Below are 15970 nucleotides of genomic sequence, written 5' to 3'. Positions count from 1 at the left end.
GGGTTTTCATCCAATCCGGCTGACCCTACCATTGGAAAGACCTGTAAAATGTGTGCCTGAGGGCTCCCTGTACTCAAAATTCCATTATTCAGGGTTAAAATTAAGAAATGTCATAGCAGTCCCTACTTTATTATGAAACAAATGAAAGTGGTGGGGGAAGGGGCGAGAAAGGACACAACATCTTCAGGCAGCAGAGATCAACTGCATTCAAGGAAGAACTTATTCAATGTAGAAACATCAAAGAGAAATACATGGTGAAATCCTCTTCTGTTCTTGCCAGAACATTTTACAGTTGTTAAAGAATTAATCATCCAGCTGTTACCAGTGCTGTTATTAGCCTCATTTCGTAGAAGGCAGCAGCTGGAAAACAAGGCTTAAACAGTCATGAAGAAACAGAATATGACATTTATAGGAAGGTCTCAATAAAAGAAATCCTTCCCAGTGGAAAAAGTCACATTTTTTAGCTGCGTTAATGCATAAGAACTATTATATGCTATAAAATAGTACTCCAGCGTTGATCTAGCCTAAGTGATCATGGATACGAGTATACTTAGGGAGCACTGAATCATGTAATGAATTATATGACAAAGCTGTGTGCATGGTAAGGAGGACAAAATCACATCTTTAAATCTTTGCAGTTAACATAAGCAGGTTGATCTGCCTTTTGGTTTGTTGTAGGTGGTCATCGTTTGCTTCCTACACACAAGTCTTCAATGCACGTGTTGGGTATTTGGCTGTGAGAGGTGGACCAAGCAGTTCTTGTGAGACAGCACATGTGCTAGTATCTAGACAGAGTTGAACGAACTCAGGTCATCTATGCAACCTGGTCGCCAGTACATGAAAAAGCCACATCTTCCCAGGGGCCCATCGAGCTGTTTTGAATACCAGTCCTAGAGGCACGACGCAAAAGGCTCTGACATATCATAGAATCATAGAATCATAGAATGGTTTAGGTTGGAAGGGACCTTGAAGATCATCGAGTTCCAACCCATCTGCCATGGGGAGGGACACCTCCCACTAGATTTGGTTGCTCAAAGCCCCATCCAGCCTGGCTTTAGACACTTCCAGGGATGGAGCTTCCACAACTTCTCTGGGCAACCTGTTCCAGTGCCTCAGCACCCTCACAGTGAAAAATTTCTTCCTAATATTTATTCTAAACCTACCTTCTTCAAGTTTAAAGCCATTCCCCCTTGTCCTGTCACTGCATGTCCTTGTAAAAAGTCCTTCCCAGCTCTCCTGTAGGCCCCCTTTAGGTCCTGGAAGGCCGCAATAAGGTCTCCCCAGAGCCTCCAGGCTGAACAACCCCAATTCTCTCAGCCTGTCCTCATATGAGAGGTGCTCCATCCTTCTGATCATCTTCATTTCACCATGCCAAAAAAAATCTCTTCCTTGAGTACGCTGGTGTTTCGGTCTTGCAACTCATGTGGAACAAAGATGAGTATTGTACATTAGGGTTGGGGATCAGCAATAGTTTAAACTCAACACAGACTGAAAGGTTGTCCTGATGTTTTACTCTCATTTTGCTCTTGATTTGTGCATTTGACTCTACAGGATTGTCTGCTAGTAGTTAAAAAGAGCACCAAAACCTTCCCATTTCCCCATGAGTGTTCCCTTTAAGGAGAAAAAATAGCCTTCTCTGGCAGCAAATAGAGGTAACCACCAGCCTTTGGTAGAGATCACCAAGTAAAAATTAAAATAGCAAGGTAGGATGTGGGGAAGAAGGGGTTGTTCTTGGCAGTGGGAACCCTGAATGCCTGAAACTGATGAAGCAACATCCCGCTTACTGCAAGTATTCTCACTTCCCTTGAAGCAGTAACTTGGCAAAATACTCTATCTCATGAGGCATCATGTGATTTAGCATCCTTATTTTCTGCAATAAGGCTTTTCTAGATGCTTGGTCACATTACTCAGCTCATTTATGCCATTGTTAGAGACTATCAAAACGATGCTGGGTCACAATGTTTGAAACAGCAACACAGAGTTTACTTCTAATTATTTTCTCTTTTCTTCTGCATTGGAAAACGTGTTAAAACAAGTCAATCTAACGAGCCCTGCCCTGCTCTAACCAAATGCTTGCAGGACGCTCACCCAACACCACTTAAATGCTTCAGTGTCGAAACTCCTGCCTGGTTCAAAGGGAGCAGCGTGGAGGTTTGCAGGAAGAAGCCATCTCTAGGGAGGGAAGTTTGTTGCCTCTTTTTCTTGGTAATTCTGCGGGAGAGCTGCTGCCATGTGAAACGGTATTAATCCCTTAAACATCTGCGCTTACGAACTCCAGCCGGGAGAGCACCCTTGAACTTAAGAGTTTCCATCTTCCTGGGTGTGTGATAGGTGTCTCAGCCTCTGCGCTGATTTCTAAAATAACACAGCTTTGCTCTTAGTAGCAGATAAAAGAAAAATCCTTATGACTCTTTCTTGTTTCAGGTTCCTCACAAATTTGAAATATCCTTTGTGTTATTGGCCCCATAGCCCACTCTGGTTGCTCAAGATTCCTTTTTAACAGCTTTTCTGGTTGCGAAGTCCATCCACTTGCCACCCCTGATGTTGATTGCCTCAAAGCCAAAAGGAGATGTTTGGAACAGCAAGCAGTTTCCCTTTTGTTTCCTTTTTGATTTTTGGTGGGTTTTTTTTCAGCAACAAGTATTTATTTGGCTCTCTTTATAAAGGAAAAGTATTGCTTGGGAATAGTTTCATTGCTGTTTTTTGACCCTACCACCTGTGTTATAACTTGCATCCTGCCTCCAGACCCTGCTAGTAGCTTCCTACAGTTTCTTGAGTTCTCTTTAACTGACCTGCTCAGTAGTTAGTTGTTAATGCAGTCTACTTTTCCATGATCTTGAATCCGGTGGTTATGAACTACATGTATTGGCAAAAGTGGCCAACTCATAGGATAGCAAGGTTGGGAAGGGACTCTGGTCCGATACCCTGCTTATATCAGGTTGCTCAAGGCCTGGTGCAGCAGTTTTGAATGTCTTCAAGGATGGAGGTTCAACAGCCCAACACCTTTAGAGACACTCTGGTATGTATTAACCTTTACAGTAATGTAATCAGAATCCATAATTGTGCATTAATCTTCCCCATCACCACTCCACTAAGAAGACCCATGCTGGTAAGTATCTGGCCTTGCTCGGGCTGTCAGAGCAGCCTCCTTGCCCAGGATCATCAGCTCCTCCAGCCCTGGGACTTTCCATCCTTTCTCTGCTTTGCGGGGATCACTGCAGCATGAGCTGCCTCCGGGTCCTGTTGCCTCATTCAAGGACACTGAGACACTTTGGTCATCTTTTACACTATTTATGAAAGGACACAGCTAATTACTCACTGATTTACTAACCTTTCTGTAGGACTGTTTTTTAAAGCAGCTTCAACAAACCCTTTTCATGACTGTGAACCCAGCGCAGATTTATTTTTTAATTTCTGACAAGGAGTTTTCCATCTTCCACCAGGGAGAACGAAAGCAGTGAGCTGGAAAAAAAAACCAACCAATGTTAAAAACCAGTACAGGAAGGACAAGTCACCTTTTCCTCTTCTCTTCACCAGTACAGGAAGGACGAGTCACCTTTTCCCCGGTCTCTTCACAGCTTCCATGCTTCAGCCAATCCATGACACAGAAACAGTTTCTACTTGCGTGTTAGCTGATTTCTGCTCTTGGCACTGTTCCTTTGCTTGCCAATGGACCTACATGGCATTTGCCTCGCAGTTACTGCTGGGGCTTCTCTGATGGGTTTCACCACGGTCTTGCTGAAGGGCCTGAGATCAGAGGGGATCCAGGTGATCCGAGGGCTGCGGGGCAAGGGCATGAACGGTTGCCAATGAACTAGTTAAAGAGGGAAGAGGCAGCCACAGGACGCGTGAGAGGGAGCTGTGACCAGCTGTAACACTGGGAGAAGAGTGCTAGGGCAGCAGCCAGAGACCTGGAAAAGGCCTGGGGGAAAAAATGGTCAAGAAGAATTAAAAAAAAAAAAAAAACTAAGAAGATCTTTCTTTTCAAATACAACATAAAAAATACTGAAAAAAAACCCCTTTTGTTAGGAGACAGGCTGTATAATGCAGTGGAATGTCTTAATTATCGCTTTAATACACCTAACGGCTGTAAGTTAATTTCCTTCTCTTAAAGAAACCCTGAAATACCACCTATAAAGATTCACCACATGTAACTTAACAAGAAAAAACAAGGAGTAAAACCACATGTGATGCCACCTCTTAAAAAAAATTAGTAACTTTGCCAAATGGTATTAAAAACCAGTCTTGCAATTATGACTAAGATAACTGACAAACTACAGTTCAAGACGTTACAGTCTTCAAATGATTAATTAACCGGCCATCATCTAAACTTCCTGATACTTGATTTTTTCATGTTGCGTTTTCTCGAGTCGCAGCCCTCAGCTTGCCATCCAGATAGCATTAAAAACACCAGGGGAAGGCTGGTGTTTGGGTTAGGGCCTCAGCGCTGCACCCATGGCTGAGAGCACATCATCCCCCACCTTGTACTTCACACAAGGCAATTTGTATAAAATTCCTGCAAAAAAGAAAAAAAAAAAGATAAATTATCCAACTGCTGTGGAAGGTGATGCTGGCCCAGACTCAGCAAGCACGTCCCCCTCTGCCTGTGTCCCTGCCTGACTCTCTGTGGTTGGACCAGAAGTGTAAACCTCTGCTCCAACCCAATCCAACACCTGCCACCTCCAAAGCTCTAATGCTTTAAATCAGTCCAGCACCATCAACATCTTGTCTACTAATTGCTGTGAGAAACAATCTCCCTGGAGCTCTCAGAGATGATGAACTGTTCTTAAATTCTCCCTTAGGCCTTAGATCTTTATTAAATTTTTTTTTTTTTTTTTTTGGCCTGTGCTGGCTAACCACATTTGGATGTGGCAACGAGGGTTTTTTCAACAGGCCACAACCACTTGCACAAACAAAACCTGCCTGGTGATCGGCAGCTCTGCATTTAAAACGCTCTGCTTGGCCTTGGACGTAGGTGCAATATTTGGTTTTTAACCAAACCATGGCACGGTTACAAAGCCACAGGTTTTTGCAGTGAGAGACACGCTCACACAGGCCCACATGAGGTTTGATAACGGAGGGAAAGGACTTTGGAAAGACCAAACTGGAGGTTTCCTTGGGAAGAAAAACACCAGCTGAGAGCAGAGCTGGGGCCCTCATTTCCCGGGCGTGTATGATCAGGTGAGGGTCTGTTCTGTTCATAAAGACAAGCACTTTACACCCCATTATTTTCTGGCTTTTGACAGCATTGAATAGTAGTCCTTTGATAACAGCACAAATGAAGATCAATGCTAAAAGTCCATCCCCCAAGACAGGCAGTATTTCCAAAGACACGAGGTTTGGGTCAGTACAGGGCTGGAGCAGGAGTCCATCACTGTACACAGGTCACAGAATCACAGAATCACAGAATTTTCAGAGTTGGAAGGGACCTCTAGAGATCATCTAGTCCAACTCCCCTGCTAAAGCAGGATTGCCTACAGCACGTTACTCAGGACTGCATCCAGGCAGGTTTTGAAGATCTCCAGAGAAGGAGACTTCACAACCTCCCTGGGCAGCCTGTGCCAGTGCTCGGTCACCCAAACTGTAAAGAAGTTTTTCCGTGTGTTGGAACGGAACTTCCTATGTTCCAACTTGCACCCATTGCCCCTCGTCCTGTCACTGGGAACCACCGAGCAGAGTCTGGCTCCATCCTCCTTCAACCCACCCTTTAGATATTTGTAAGTAGTAATAACATCTCCCCTCAGCCTTCTTATCTCCAGGCTAAAGAGTCCCAGCTCTCTCAGCCTTTCTTCATAAGGGAGATGCAGTTGTAAGGTATCTGCACAGCACGCCTCAGGGTTGAGCTTTCACGAGGATGGAGGAGTAGCTTCCCCCTGTTCCTGGGGGAAGGTCAATACGGAGGCAAAATAGGAGAAACCCTTCCTGAGGATGCCCCATTTCTGCAAGATGGGATGGGCCTGTCACCAGCAAAGCAAAGGAAGCTCCACAAGGAAGAGTGGGTTTTGGGCTGTAACCACAGGAAAGTGGTCACGAGCCTCCAGAGTTGCCGCAGAAGGGATGAGAACAACATCCTGAAAAAACAGGTCTTCGAAGACACTACATGGGAATGACTGGGAGGGCTGTGGATGTATCCTGGTGGAGGTGGCTGCAGGCAATCCCAGGGCTTCAGGCGATGTGGGCACCATGGCCTGACAGGAAGGTGCCAGTTCAGTCCCTTGGTTCTCCTGGGCTTTTTCCCTTAGAGAGAACTTTATTCTTCTATATTTTCTCCCTGGGAAGAGGCACTTGTGACTGACTTCAACCAGATGCTGCTCCGTCTTCGATAAAGAAAACAGCCTCAATATTTTTGTTGCTCTTTTCTGCACCCTATCTTCATCCCATATAAAAAGTCACTCACATTGCCGTCTATCCTCCCAGCACCATCAGCAGAGGTAACAAATTACCTTGTTGTTCCCTCCCCTTGCAGAGCTGAAGATCCCATTTGCCTCCTCCACCGCTGCATGGGAGCTCACATGCCACTGCTGACAGGGAAGCACTAATGCAGTGTCATGGTTTCAGCTGGGATAGAGTTGGTAGAGGAGAGGCCAATAAGACATGGCCATGCCCAGGTCTGCTGGTCACTCCCCAGTTTCCTCCCAAGGCACTTCGCTGACTTGTCCTTAAACAGGGTGGAAGATAATGGATGTATATTTCTCTGGTGACTCGCTCCCTATCCGTAGGAGATTTTCTAGCATCCTGTCCTAGGCGCCTTTGCTGACTGCATTTCTCATCTTATTCCCAGCGGATATGGCGACCAATCTCTTCTTTTCAGCTTTGCAGCTGCCTTTCATGTATGTAAAACTTTAAGACTCGCCTCAGCATTTTATTCCAACATTATACTTAAGGAGGCTTTAAACTCTGAGTTTAGGTAGAATGTGAGGTCTAGGCTAGGACATGGCTCTTGTGGGAGTTTGCTCCAACCTCTTCACTCAGCTGCTGGGAAAGACACTTTCCGTCAGGGCTGGCAGTGCTGGAAAGCTGGAGATATCCTCCAGAAGGTGCGTTGATAACCACAGCAGTCCCTGCAGAGCTGGAGGAAAGCTGTTGCACCTTGAAGTAGACTTCTGGGCTCTTTAGAAGGTGGCAGGTCCTTGGTGCTGGGGCAATGCACTGCACTACGTGGTGTTTGAGGCCAAGGACTTCATTGGCAAGTGTCCCAAGCTGTTGTTGTCACCAAGCAGGTGTCATGGAGCCGCAAGCTGCCAGGACAGGCCGTCTCTCAAACATGTGTATGGAGATGCCACCAGGAGGATTCCCCTGGTGAGGTGTCGCAGGGAAAGCTCCAAACCTCACCTGTGACCTTCAAACCCAAAGCCTGACTGTATGAAGCTTCCCAAAATGCTTTCTTCATCTCCTTTCTGCTGTCAGCATGAGATACAACCCCACATGTGCTCAAATAAATTACACTGAGGAGGTTTTCCCTGGTCTGCTCAGGCTGCCGCACAATTTCCAAGACACCCTGGGGGCGAGGTGCCCTGCTCCAATACCTGCCAATTAGCAGGCAGCAGGTTACAAAAAGGGAAGCTAGCTTTTAATTTACAGTCCATTGCTGCCAAGTGGCCACCTTAACCCCCGGCAAAGGTGAAATAGTTTATTCTTTGTTTGTTAGCAGCAACCAAGGAGGAAACGTGGAGGAGGAAGGAAGCTGCCAGCCAGAGCTCCTGTCCCAGCAGCACACAGCTGGTCATTAAGCTACTTCTCCCAGGCGTTTTTTCGTCTGTGAGGTGAAGCAGAAGCACACACAGGAGCTCTGACTGTAGCAGTCCTGCATGAGCTGAGACTGGCTAAACTCCTGACTTGGCTTTCGTCACTGGACTAAATCTGGTGATGGTAACCTAAGCTCCTAACGCAGCGATACACCCACATCAGATGTTGCAAAGCAGATGTTCAACCTCTTATAAGTTAGCAGTCACCTTTTCCAAGGCACAGATGGCCTCCAAAAGCCCCTTAAGCAGCAAACTGCTGTAAGTCAATAGTTCGGTTCCCAGGGCCAAGCAGCGAGCCGGCCTCCACGCAGCCGCCCACTTCACAGCTCCGAGCAACTACACACCCAGTAAGTCGGAGCAAGTTAGGCACAGACTGAGTTTCTCAGGTGTAACGGGGGAGAACAGGCTGACTTGGGAGGTCAGTCCACAGGCATGGAGCCTGCAGCTGGCAGTGAAACCTGCCCAGCGAGGAGCTTTTGCTTCTCTGCTACCGCTTTTAGCTCTCAGACAAACTTAGCTTGGAAGGAACATTGATGCAGTATAGCAACCTGTTCTTTTGATGATTTCTAGGTGAAAGGAGAGAAGAAAAGAGCCCTCAAGTCCTCAGTGTTAACACTTTGATCAAGGCCAATGGTATGAGGCTCAACAAGGCCAAGTGCCGGGTCCTGCACTTGGGTCACAACAACCCCACGCAGTGCTACAGGCTTGGGGTGGAGTGGCTGGAAAGCTGCCCAGCGGAAAAGGACCTGGATCTGGTGGTCAACGGCCAGCTGAATATGAGTCAGCAGTGTGCCCAGGTGGCCAAGAAGGCCAACAGCATCCTGGCCTCTATCAGGAATGGTGTGGCCAGCAGGACTAGGGAAGTGATTGTCCCCCTGTACTCGGCACTGGTGAGGCCCCACCTCAAATACTGTGTTCTGTTTTGGGCCCCTCAGAACAAGAAAAACATAGAGGTGCTGGAGCGTGTCCAGAGAAGGGCAACAAAGCTGGTGAGGGGTCTGGAGAACAAGTGTTATGAGGAGCAGCTGAGGCAACTGGGGTTGTTTCATCTGGAGAAAAGGAGGCTGAGGGGAGCCCTTATCACTCTCTACAGGTACCTGAAAGGAGGTTACAGCAAGGTGAGGGTTGGTCTCTTCTCCCAGGTAACAAGCGATAGGACAGAGGAAATGGCCTCAACTTGCGCCAGGGGAGATTTAGATTGGATAGTAAGAAAAATTTCCTCACCAAAAGGGTTGTCAGGCATTGGAACAGGCTGCCCGGGGAAGTAGTTGACTCGTCATCCCTGGAGGTATTTAAAAAACGTGTAGACGTAGTGCTTAGGGACATGGTGTAGTGCTAACTTGGCAGTGCTAGGTTAACGGTTGGACCTGATGATCTTAAAGGTCTTTTCCAACCTAAATCATTCTATGATACTGTGACTTCAATGCTTGCAGTGTTTGTCTTTGAGTAGGCAATTGGGTTTGGGGTAAGAGCAAAAAACTGATGGGCTCAAGGGCTCTGAGAAATACTTGTAGCAATACTCCTGCAACTGGAAGCATGAGAAGCCGTCCTTGGGTTATGTCAAAAAAAGTCATGGAGTTTAATGATCTTCCATTTCTAAACCTGTAGGATTCACATTTTAAAATTTACTCTCCAATCTATAAGGGCCAAATCTTTCTTCCATTAAATTTAGGCTAATATGCAACTGCTTAGGTCAGTAAAACTCCTGGAGTATTTCAAGAGCTCAGATGTTGACTAAAATACCAAGTACAGAGAAAACAGTGACCACTAAAGTAGTGATTTCTTCCCTTTCTGTCCAGTTTTTAATACTTCAAGCACAGAGCTCTGGTTGAGCTCCCCTAAAAACACCTCCCTGGGTATCGATAGCCGTGCAAAGCTCAGTGCTGACACTTGGCTCTGTGCTGCTGACATCAAGGTTGGGTTGAAAATCCCATCAGTTTGACAGCAGGGTGAGTGGGAACATGCTCCTGCTGCAGAAACAAGGTGCCACCTTGCTAAATACTCTCCTTGGGCTGCGCCCTTTTCTCAGCAAAGGGTTAAGCATTTCAGCACAGGGCCCTGAAATGCTGAAATTATGGACTGAGCTGGAAGTGAGTATTATTACCAAGTGTCCCACACAGTAGCTGCACATCCAGTTCCTTGTAAGTCTTCACAAACGTGCCCTTTGGACAGAAAATTGTCCATGAGACGCAAGCGTCAGCATGTGTTTTAGCAGCAGTTGAACCATTTTTGTTCCCTTCCAAACACACAGAAAAAAAAGGTGGGTGTTTAAACTCTCATTTCTTTAATTTTTCTTTTTAATATTTGTCCCAAACCAGTAAAGGCAACGGCTCAGAGACCTGAAAAATGACAGGGATGGAGGGATGCAAAAGCTGGAAGACCGCATTTTTGAGGAAGCTACACATTTTTGGAATAGTCTGTATGCATTTGATTTAAACATGAGAATTTTACGAGTCCAAAGACTCCCCCTACACACGTTTCATCCCCTGAGATTTCCTATGTGTCGCTGTGCTTGAAACGACAAAAGCCAAGACCACGCAAACTGTCCCCAGAGACGTAATGTCAAATACTGTCTCTCACAATTACAGTGACAGGGCCAGACCTCACTGCAGTCATTTCCCCTGTAAGCTAGGGTCACCACGGCAAGGAGAAGGACTTTATCCCTTATTTTCAATATTATAAAATGCAGGCAGTATGTAGATTTCAGGGAGCACTACCAGGATGTAGAAGTACGAAATGCAGGGGAAACCAGCTGTAAACGGCATCGAACTGTAAGGAACAGTGATGGATCTAATCCCAGGGCAAGAGGTGCAGCTTCCCTAAGCATCTCCCTGCAAAAACCTAGAACTGAACTGGCTGAAGCCACTGGCAAAATACTTCAATTTCATCTTCCCTTTTCACACACAGAGGGCTTCACGGAGGTAGGGTTAAAAAAAAAAGGGGGGACGGGGAAGAGAAAAAAAGCCGCTAAAGACGATCAGCTTGCAAATAAGCAGGATGCAGACATGAGCTCCCTTATGCTTCATTTCAGCATATTAGAAAGATCCAACCACCACCATCTTTTGCAGGACCCCATTTAGTAAGGAGGGTGGTTAATCCACCTTCCATGTCTTTGTGCGTCCCTGGGCCCTACTTAATGTACACTGAGCAAAACTGAAAATGAACCTCCTCCTGCAGTTCCCTCACTGTGTCCAGGAAAGATCCTTCCTGCGGGGTACCCAAAGCCTTCACGAAATTTTTCCTCTGAGGTTGCATGGTGACATTCACCCTATTTTACTGCTGGTGGGTGAAGGCAGAGAGCAGTAAAGACTGTAGCCTTCATTGTAAAACACAAAAATAATGGTTTTAATGTTCTTAGGTGTGATACACAAGTCTGTATTGTCCCCAACATACTTTTTTAAAATGAAGGTTGGAAAAACCCAGCTCCTATGTTCCTTTATAAACTTATATGCTGCTCAAGAAAGCTGTATCATGAATGCATTTGAAAATGAAGCTGCTCGTGGTGCCGCAGTGGCAGCTGGAGATCTCTGGGCCTAAGCCAGCAGCACAGATCAGACCTGCTCGTTACTGCTTCTTCTGTGGAATAACGTACACACAAACCAGAACCAGGGAAGTGCAAAGCTGCTCCAGTTCGTAACTCGGCATCTTAACACGAGGTGATTTTCCTGAGTGGTCTGATGTACCACCCTGAAGCAGACCTGAGCAGCTCAGGGGGTTCCAGCTCACCCTGCCTGCGCTGCCGTGGAACTGACGGTGGCAATCATAACAAACCCCCGCGGCAAAATCTTCCAAGGCTTTGCCTGTTGCATCCCACGGTTTTCTACTGTATTTTCTTTTTCTTCTTGAAAAGTGCTTTCTAATGGCTTGGCATAATTTGTTGTCCTACATGTGTTTCAACAGAAGCGTAATTATGCCACAAAAGGGAGTATTTTTTATGCAACAAAATAGAAGGAACACAACACAACTAGGCTGCTGCTTTGATAGAAAAGACTAGTTTGAAACACACTCAGAATCCAGAGGACATTATAGATCAGGTTAAAATAACAAAATGGGCCTGAACTACCATTCAGTCCAGTGAGATCTAAAACAAAAGTTAAAAATATGCCCATTAGTGGATTTTCTTACTTATTTCTGCTTAGCAGATCAAGCAAACAAAATGAGAGTTTATATTTTTAGAGGTATGGGGAGCATCAAGATATTCTCTAAGTTTTATTCATTCTAAATAAGATGTCTCTTAAAATAATGTTTTTTTTATTCTGATGTAATGTCTTTCAAGTCATGGAGGTAGGACCTGCTGAACGATTAACAGGTTGCAAAAACCCCACGATCAAGCTGTTCATTTTGTCAACTGAAAGCTGAAGGGACCCAAGAGATTAAACCGCTTTTAGAAATGGGGGTTGGGTTATTTGGAGATCTTTCTCTTTTATATCCCTCTGGAAGAGCATTTGCAAAGATGAAAATAAGGCACTGGAAGCTCATGTCCATCATCAACATACCCATGGAGAGGGGCTTCTCCACATGACTCAGTGATAGGACTAGAGGCAATGGGCACAAACTCGAACATAGGAAGTTCCATCTAAACATAAGGAGGAACTTCTTTACTTTGAGGGTAGTGGAGCACTGGAACAGGCTGCCCAGAGAGGTTGTGGAGTCTCCCACTCTGGAGACATTCAAAACCCGCCTGGACGCTGTCCTGTGCAACCTGCTGTAGGTGACCCTGCTCTGGCAGGGGGGGTGGACTAGATGATCTCCAGAGGTCCCTTCCAACCCTGACCATTTTGTGACTCACCCGACTGACACGGAACAAGGATGGTAACGCCATAGCTGCAGAATCACAGGCACCTCTCAAGCAGTTCAAGAGGTTTCTCTCCACTAGTGCTGTCACGTAATTAAAGCAGGACGGTACTAATTAGGGGGCTGCTGGACAATGCAAATCTCTGCCTTGGCTCCAATCTATCCCTGAGTGGCACCCGAACGGGGTTGCTCATGCCTGAGGCGAGGGATGCTTGGTCATCCCTCCCAGCTACGGAGAGCCATGGGAAGGCCGGTCTCCTGCCTAAAGCCCCTCTTGGTGCACATCCCCTCCCGATGCACAGCCGGCAGGAGGAGCAGGGCTGCTTGTACAGCATCCCCAGCTTAACATTAGTGCTGAATCAGCGATTGGAGCCTAGCACAGGGAGCCTGGAGAGGATGTTTCTGGAGGCAGAAAAGGACAGTGAAAGTTTCTTGGCACTATGGTGCACCTTCAAACCTTTAAACTGAAGTCACAATTTAATATAGTTCTGTGCATCAGCTGCAGCCCACTTACCATGGCCTCCTGTACACGTTTAGGAAACATCTCCTTAAGAAGTGTAAAGCTCCATACTGGAACAGGATGCAAAGTTTCAGAGATGACTGCATTAGCTTACTTCATTCATTCTTGAAACATCCTTCAAACTTTGATGCGGAGTTCTGCTAACTAATACCTAGTCAAAGACAACCCCCCCCCAAGTCAATCTGTGAAGACTAAGCAGTTTCATAATCTTCAAAATAAGTTCTTGAATTTTTTTATAGTATTTGATAGCAGCTTTTTATTGGTTACAAAACCTAAGCCCATATACAAAATTAGGAACACATTTAGATGCCTCTTTGAAAGAACGTTTTAGTCTATTTTAACTGATAGTTTAAAAAAATAATAAAAACAATGCAATTTTAAACACTGTTCTGAAAACGTAAAAGTGCAGCAATATACTTTGTTTCCTTTATTAACTATGAAATGGTGCAATCCCAATCAAAAGCTGATAAGGTCACAACAGAAAGAACTGAGCAAACGCTTTGTCCTGCCTTACCCAGTTCTCCGATGTTCACTTTTAATGTAATGCATTGAGTGCAAGAAAAGGATCAAATCTTCACAGTAGTGGCAAACTGTTGTTTCAAATACCAATTTGTATGTAATCTCTAGGATAACAGTGAGTGCAGGCCGAACAGGGTATCTGTCAGTCTATATGGCATATAGGGAAACTAAATTGAATTAGAGGGGTGGCAAATATTTGTTCACAATGACATCTGCTGGAACTCTAATTTCACAAAAACCTTGTGACCTTACCTAACTTTGACTTTTTATTGTTTAGTTTTTTAGCAAACACCACACAGTTTCAAGATTTTAGACTATAGTGTGTGAATAGGATGCAGTTACCATATGAAGCTTCAACTCAACTTTTGGGAAAAGAAAAAAGGCACAATGAACTTCAACTCAATTTTATGTGCACAAGAGTTGAAAAATCTGAGCCACCTTAAAGAGAAATTGATTCTAAAATTTATAAAACCTATAAATAATCAGAGGCCAAACCACTATATTAAAACAGATTATCTAGCAAGTAAAAATCTTGCAGTTTAAACATACGCTTGTATCCAGTTGAGATACAAGACAACTCACTCTTTAAAGTGGCTCCACCTTGGCAGATATATATTTAATGAATGCACACCTGCTATGCGTTGTTCATCAGTGGAAAAACAGCTGATCCACAAAGCTCTGATGGCATCTGTCCTTATCTTCATCACAGTAAATACAACCCACATCCAATAACTAAATTAGTTTAGATTTTTCTATCCCTTCACATCAATGCATTGGGAAATTACACCCAGTAAACAACAGCAACAAAACCAGTTTGTGTGATAGCTTACAGAATTTCAAAATTATCGATCTTCACCCCAGCAATACCAAAATCCCTTTGAAAATGACTGGGTCAGACGATTTTCCAAAAGCAATGACCTCACATACCTTATGTAAAGTTAACGTAATGTGCGCTGCACATCAGGTTTATGCTGAATAACGGCAGCTTCCATACAGCCTCACACATCAACCAGTTTGTATCTTTTGTAATCGTGTGAATAAGATCTGAGACTAATTTCTGAATTACTCTTCCAATACTCCAAGAATGAAGCTTTTATGACGCTTCTAAGTAGTTGCTGGTTTGTTGCCAACCACATCATCATAAGCACTGGTTACTAAGTAAAAAATAGTTTAAGACTAAATTACAGTAAACATGAAAGCTCCACAGTTTAAACCCAATATAAATCAACCATATCCAATTATCAATTTAAAACAAAATATATTGACTACTGAAAGTTGAAAGCAAGATTCTTTTTAACTAATACATTTTTGGACAGAATTTTTTTTTCTACAGTCTGGGACTCTTGCTTTCAGCTTAAACAGAAGTTCAAGTCCATAACAGGTTGTAGCTCAGGTAAAATACCATGCACAGCATTTGATTACTTCAAAACAGCAGGAACACACAGGCTGAAGTGAGTGGTCAAATAGGGCTCGCTGTTCTCAAAAATTAGGTATAATGGCAAAAGCTTTACCAGTCCAAATCTACAGTTCATTCTCCAACCCTGGTTTCTGAGGCAGTTAATGAACACACATCAATTACTGATAGCAGAAGTAGTTTTTTTTGTTTGTTTTAAACTTAAGTGTTTAATCAATTGCCAAGTGTTGGTTTTTTTTTAAGTTACTTTTATTTCAGTTTCACCAATGAAATTCATTTGGCTTGCATTTTTGAATCTATTCTTCCACATAAAGTATATGAAAATATGTTTGTGGAGGACGATGATGGAGGCTCAGAGCAAACTGAGCCCCTGTAAAGTCTTCCAAAATGTACGCATCATACCAAAGTGTCTTGATCCACAGCGCACCATTTTCCAAAGAAGCTACTTTTCCGTGGAAAGCCAATGTGCCACCACTATGGAATATTCTTAACAAAACTGCAGATTGCGGTTGTCAGCATGTGGCACCAGGAAAAAGGCAAAAAAAGGTAGTTGGGACTGTTAAAAAGAATTCTGAAACAGTTTAAGAGATCATGCATATGCATTTACAGTCCATGTGATAGTGACGTTTGGCAATTGCAAAGTGACCGATACATGGCTTGCTTTAGAAGCATCAAAACGAAGAGGCATGTGTGTCTTGGAGCCTTTTGTTTCTTCACTTGGTAGCCATCTGGTGGTGCTTCATACTGGTGTGGGACAGAGAAGCTGCACTTTTTTGAACTTAAAAATTAAACTCCTTCGTTTGAAGGTTGGCTGTTGGGTCAAAGTTGTAAGTACCTCCTTGAGTGGCTTCAGGAATGAGACTGGGATCTTCATCGATCTATAAAATACAACAAAAATACGTAAGAGGCAAATTCCCTGCACAATGCTGTACAAGTAGAAGAGATTCACAAATGTTCATCTTTTCTTCTTTTTTTAAG

General features: G+C 44.4%; 2 protein-coding genes across 2 annotated transcripts in view; one reads left to right on the top strand and one right to left on the bottom strand.

The window, feature by feature from the left end:
• The window catches only part of ARL11 (ADP-ribosylation factor-like 11), a 4245-nt gene extending 1633 nt beyond the window's left edge, over window positions 1-2612 (top strand). Inside the window, exon 2 of the mRNA XM_009882393.1 lies at window positions 2560-2612. Coding sequence (XP_009880695.1) covers window positions 2560-2612 — 53 coding nt within the window. The remainder of the gene's footprint in view (window positions 1-2559) is intronic.
• A 10683-nt stretch (window positions 2613-13295) lies between these two features.
• KPNA3 (karyopherin alpha 3 (importin alpha 4)) overlaps window positions 13296-15970 on the bottom strand; it is a 32603-nt gene continuing 29928 nt past the window's right edge. Inside the window, exon 16 of the mRNA XM_009882371.1 lies at window positions 13296-15870. Within this exon, the coding sequence (XP_009880673.1) occupies window positions 15772-15870 (99 nt within the window). The 3' untranslated portion in view covers window positions 13296-15771. The remainder of the gene's footprint in view (window positions 15871-15970) is intronic.

Source organism: Charadrius vociferus, unplaced genomic scaffold (assembly GCF_000708025.1).
Source record: "Charadrius vociferus isolate BGI_N301 unplaced genomic scaffold, ASM70802v2 scaffold263, whole genome shotgun sequence".
Taxonomy (NCBI): Eukaryota; Metazoa; Chordata; class Aves; order Charadriiformes; family Charadriidae; genus Charadrius; species Charadrius vociferus.
This window is presented reverse-complemented; position numbering and strand designations above follow the sequence as displayed.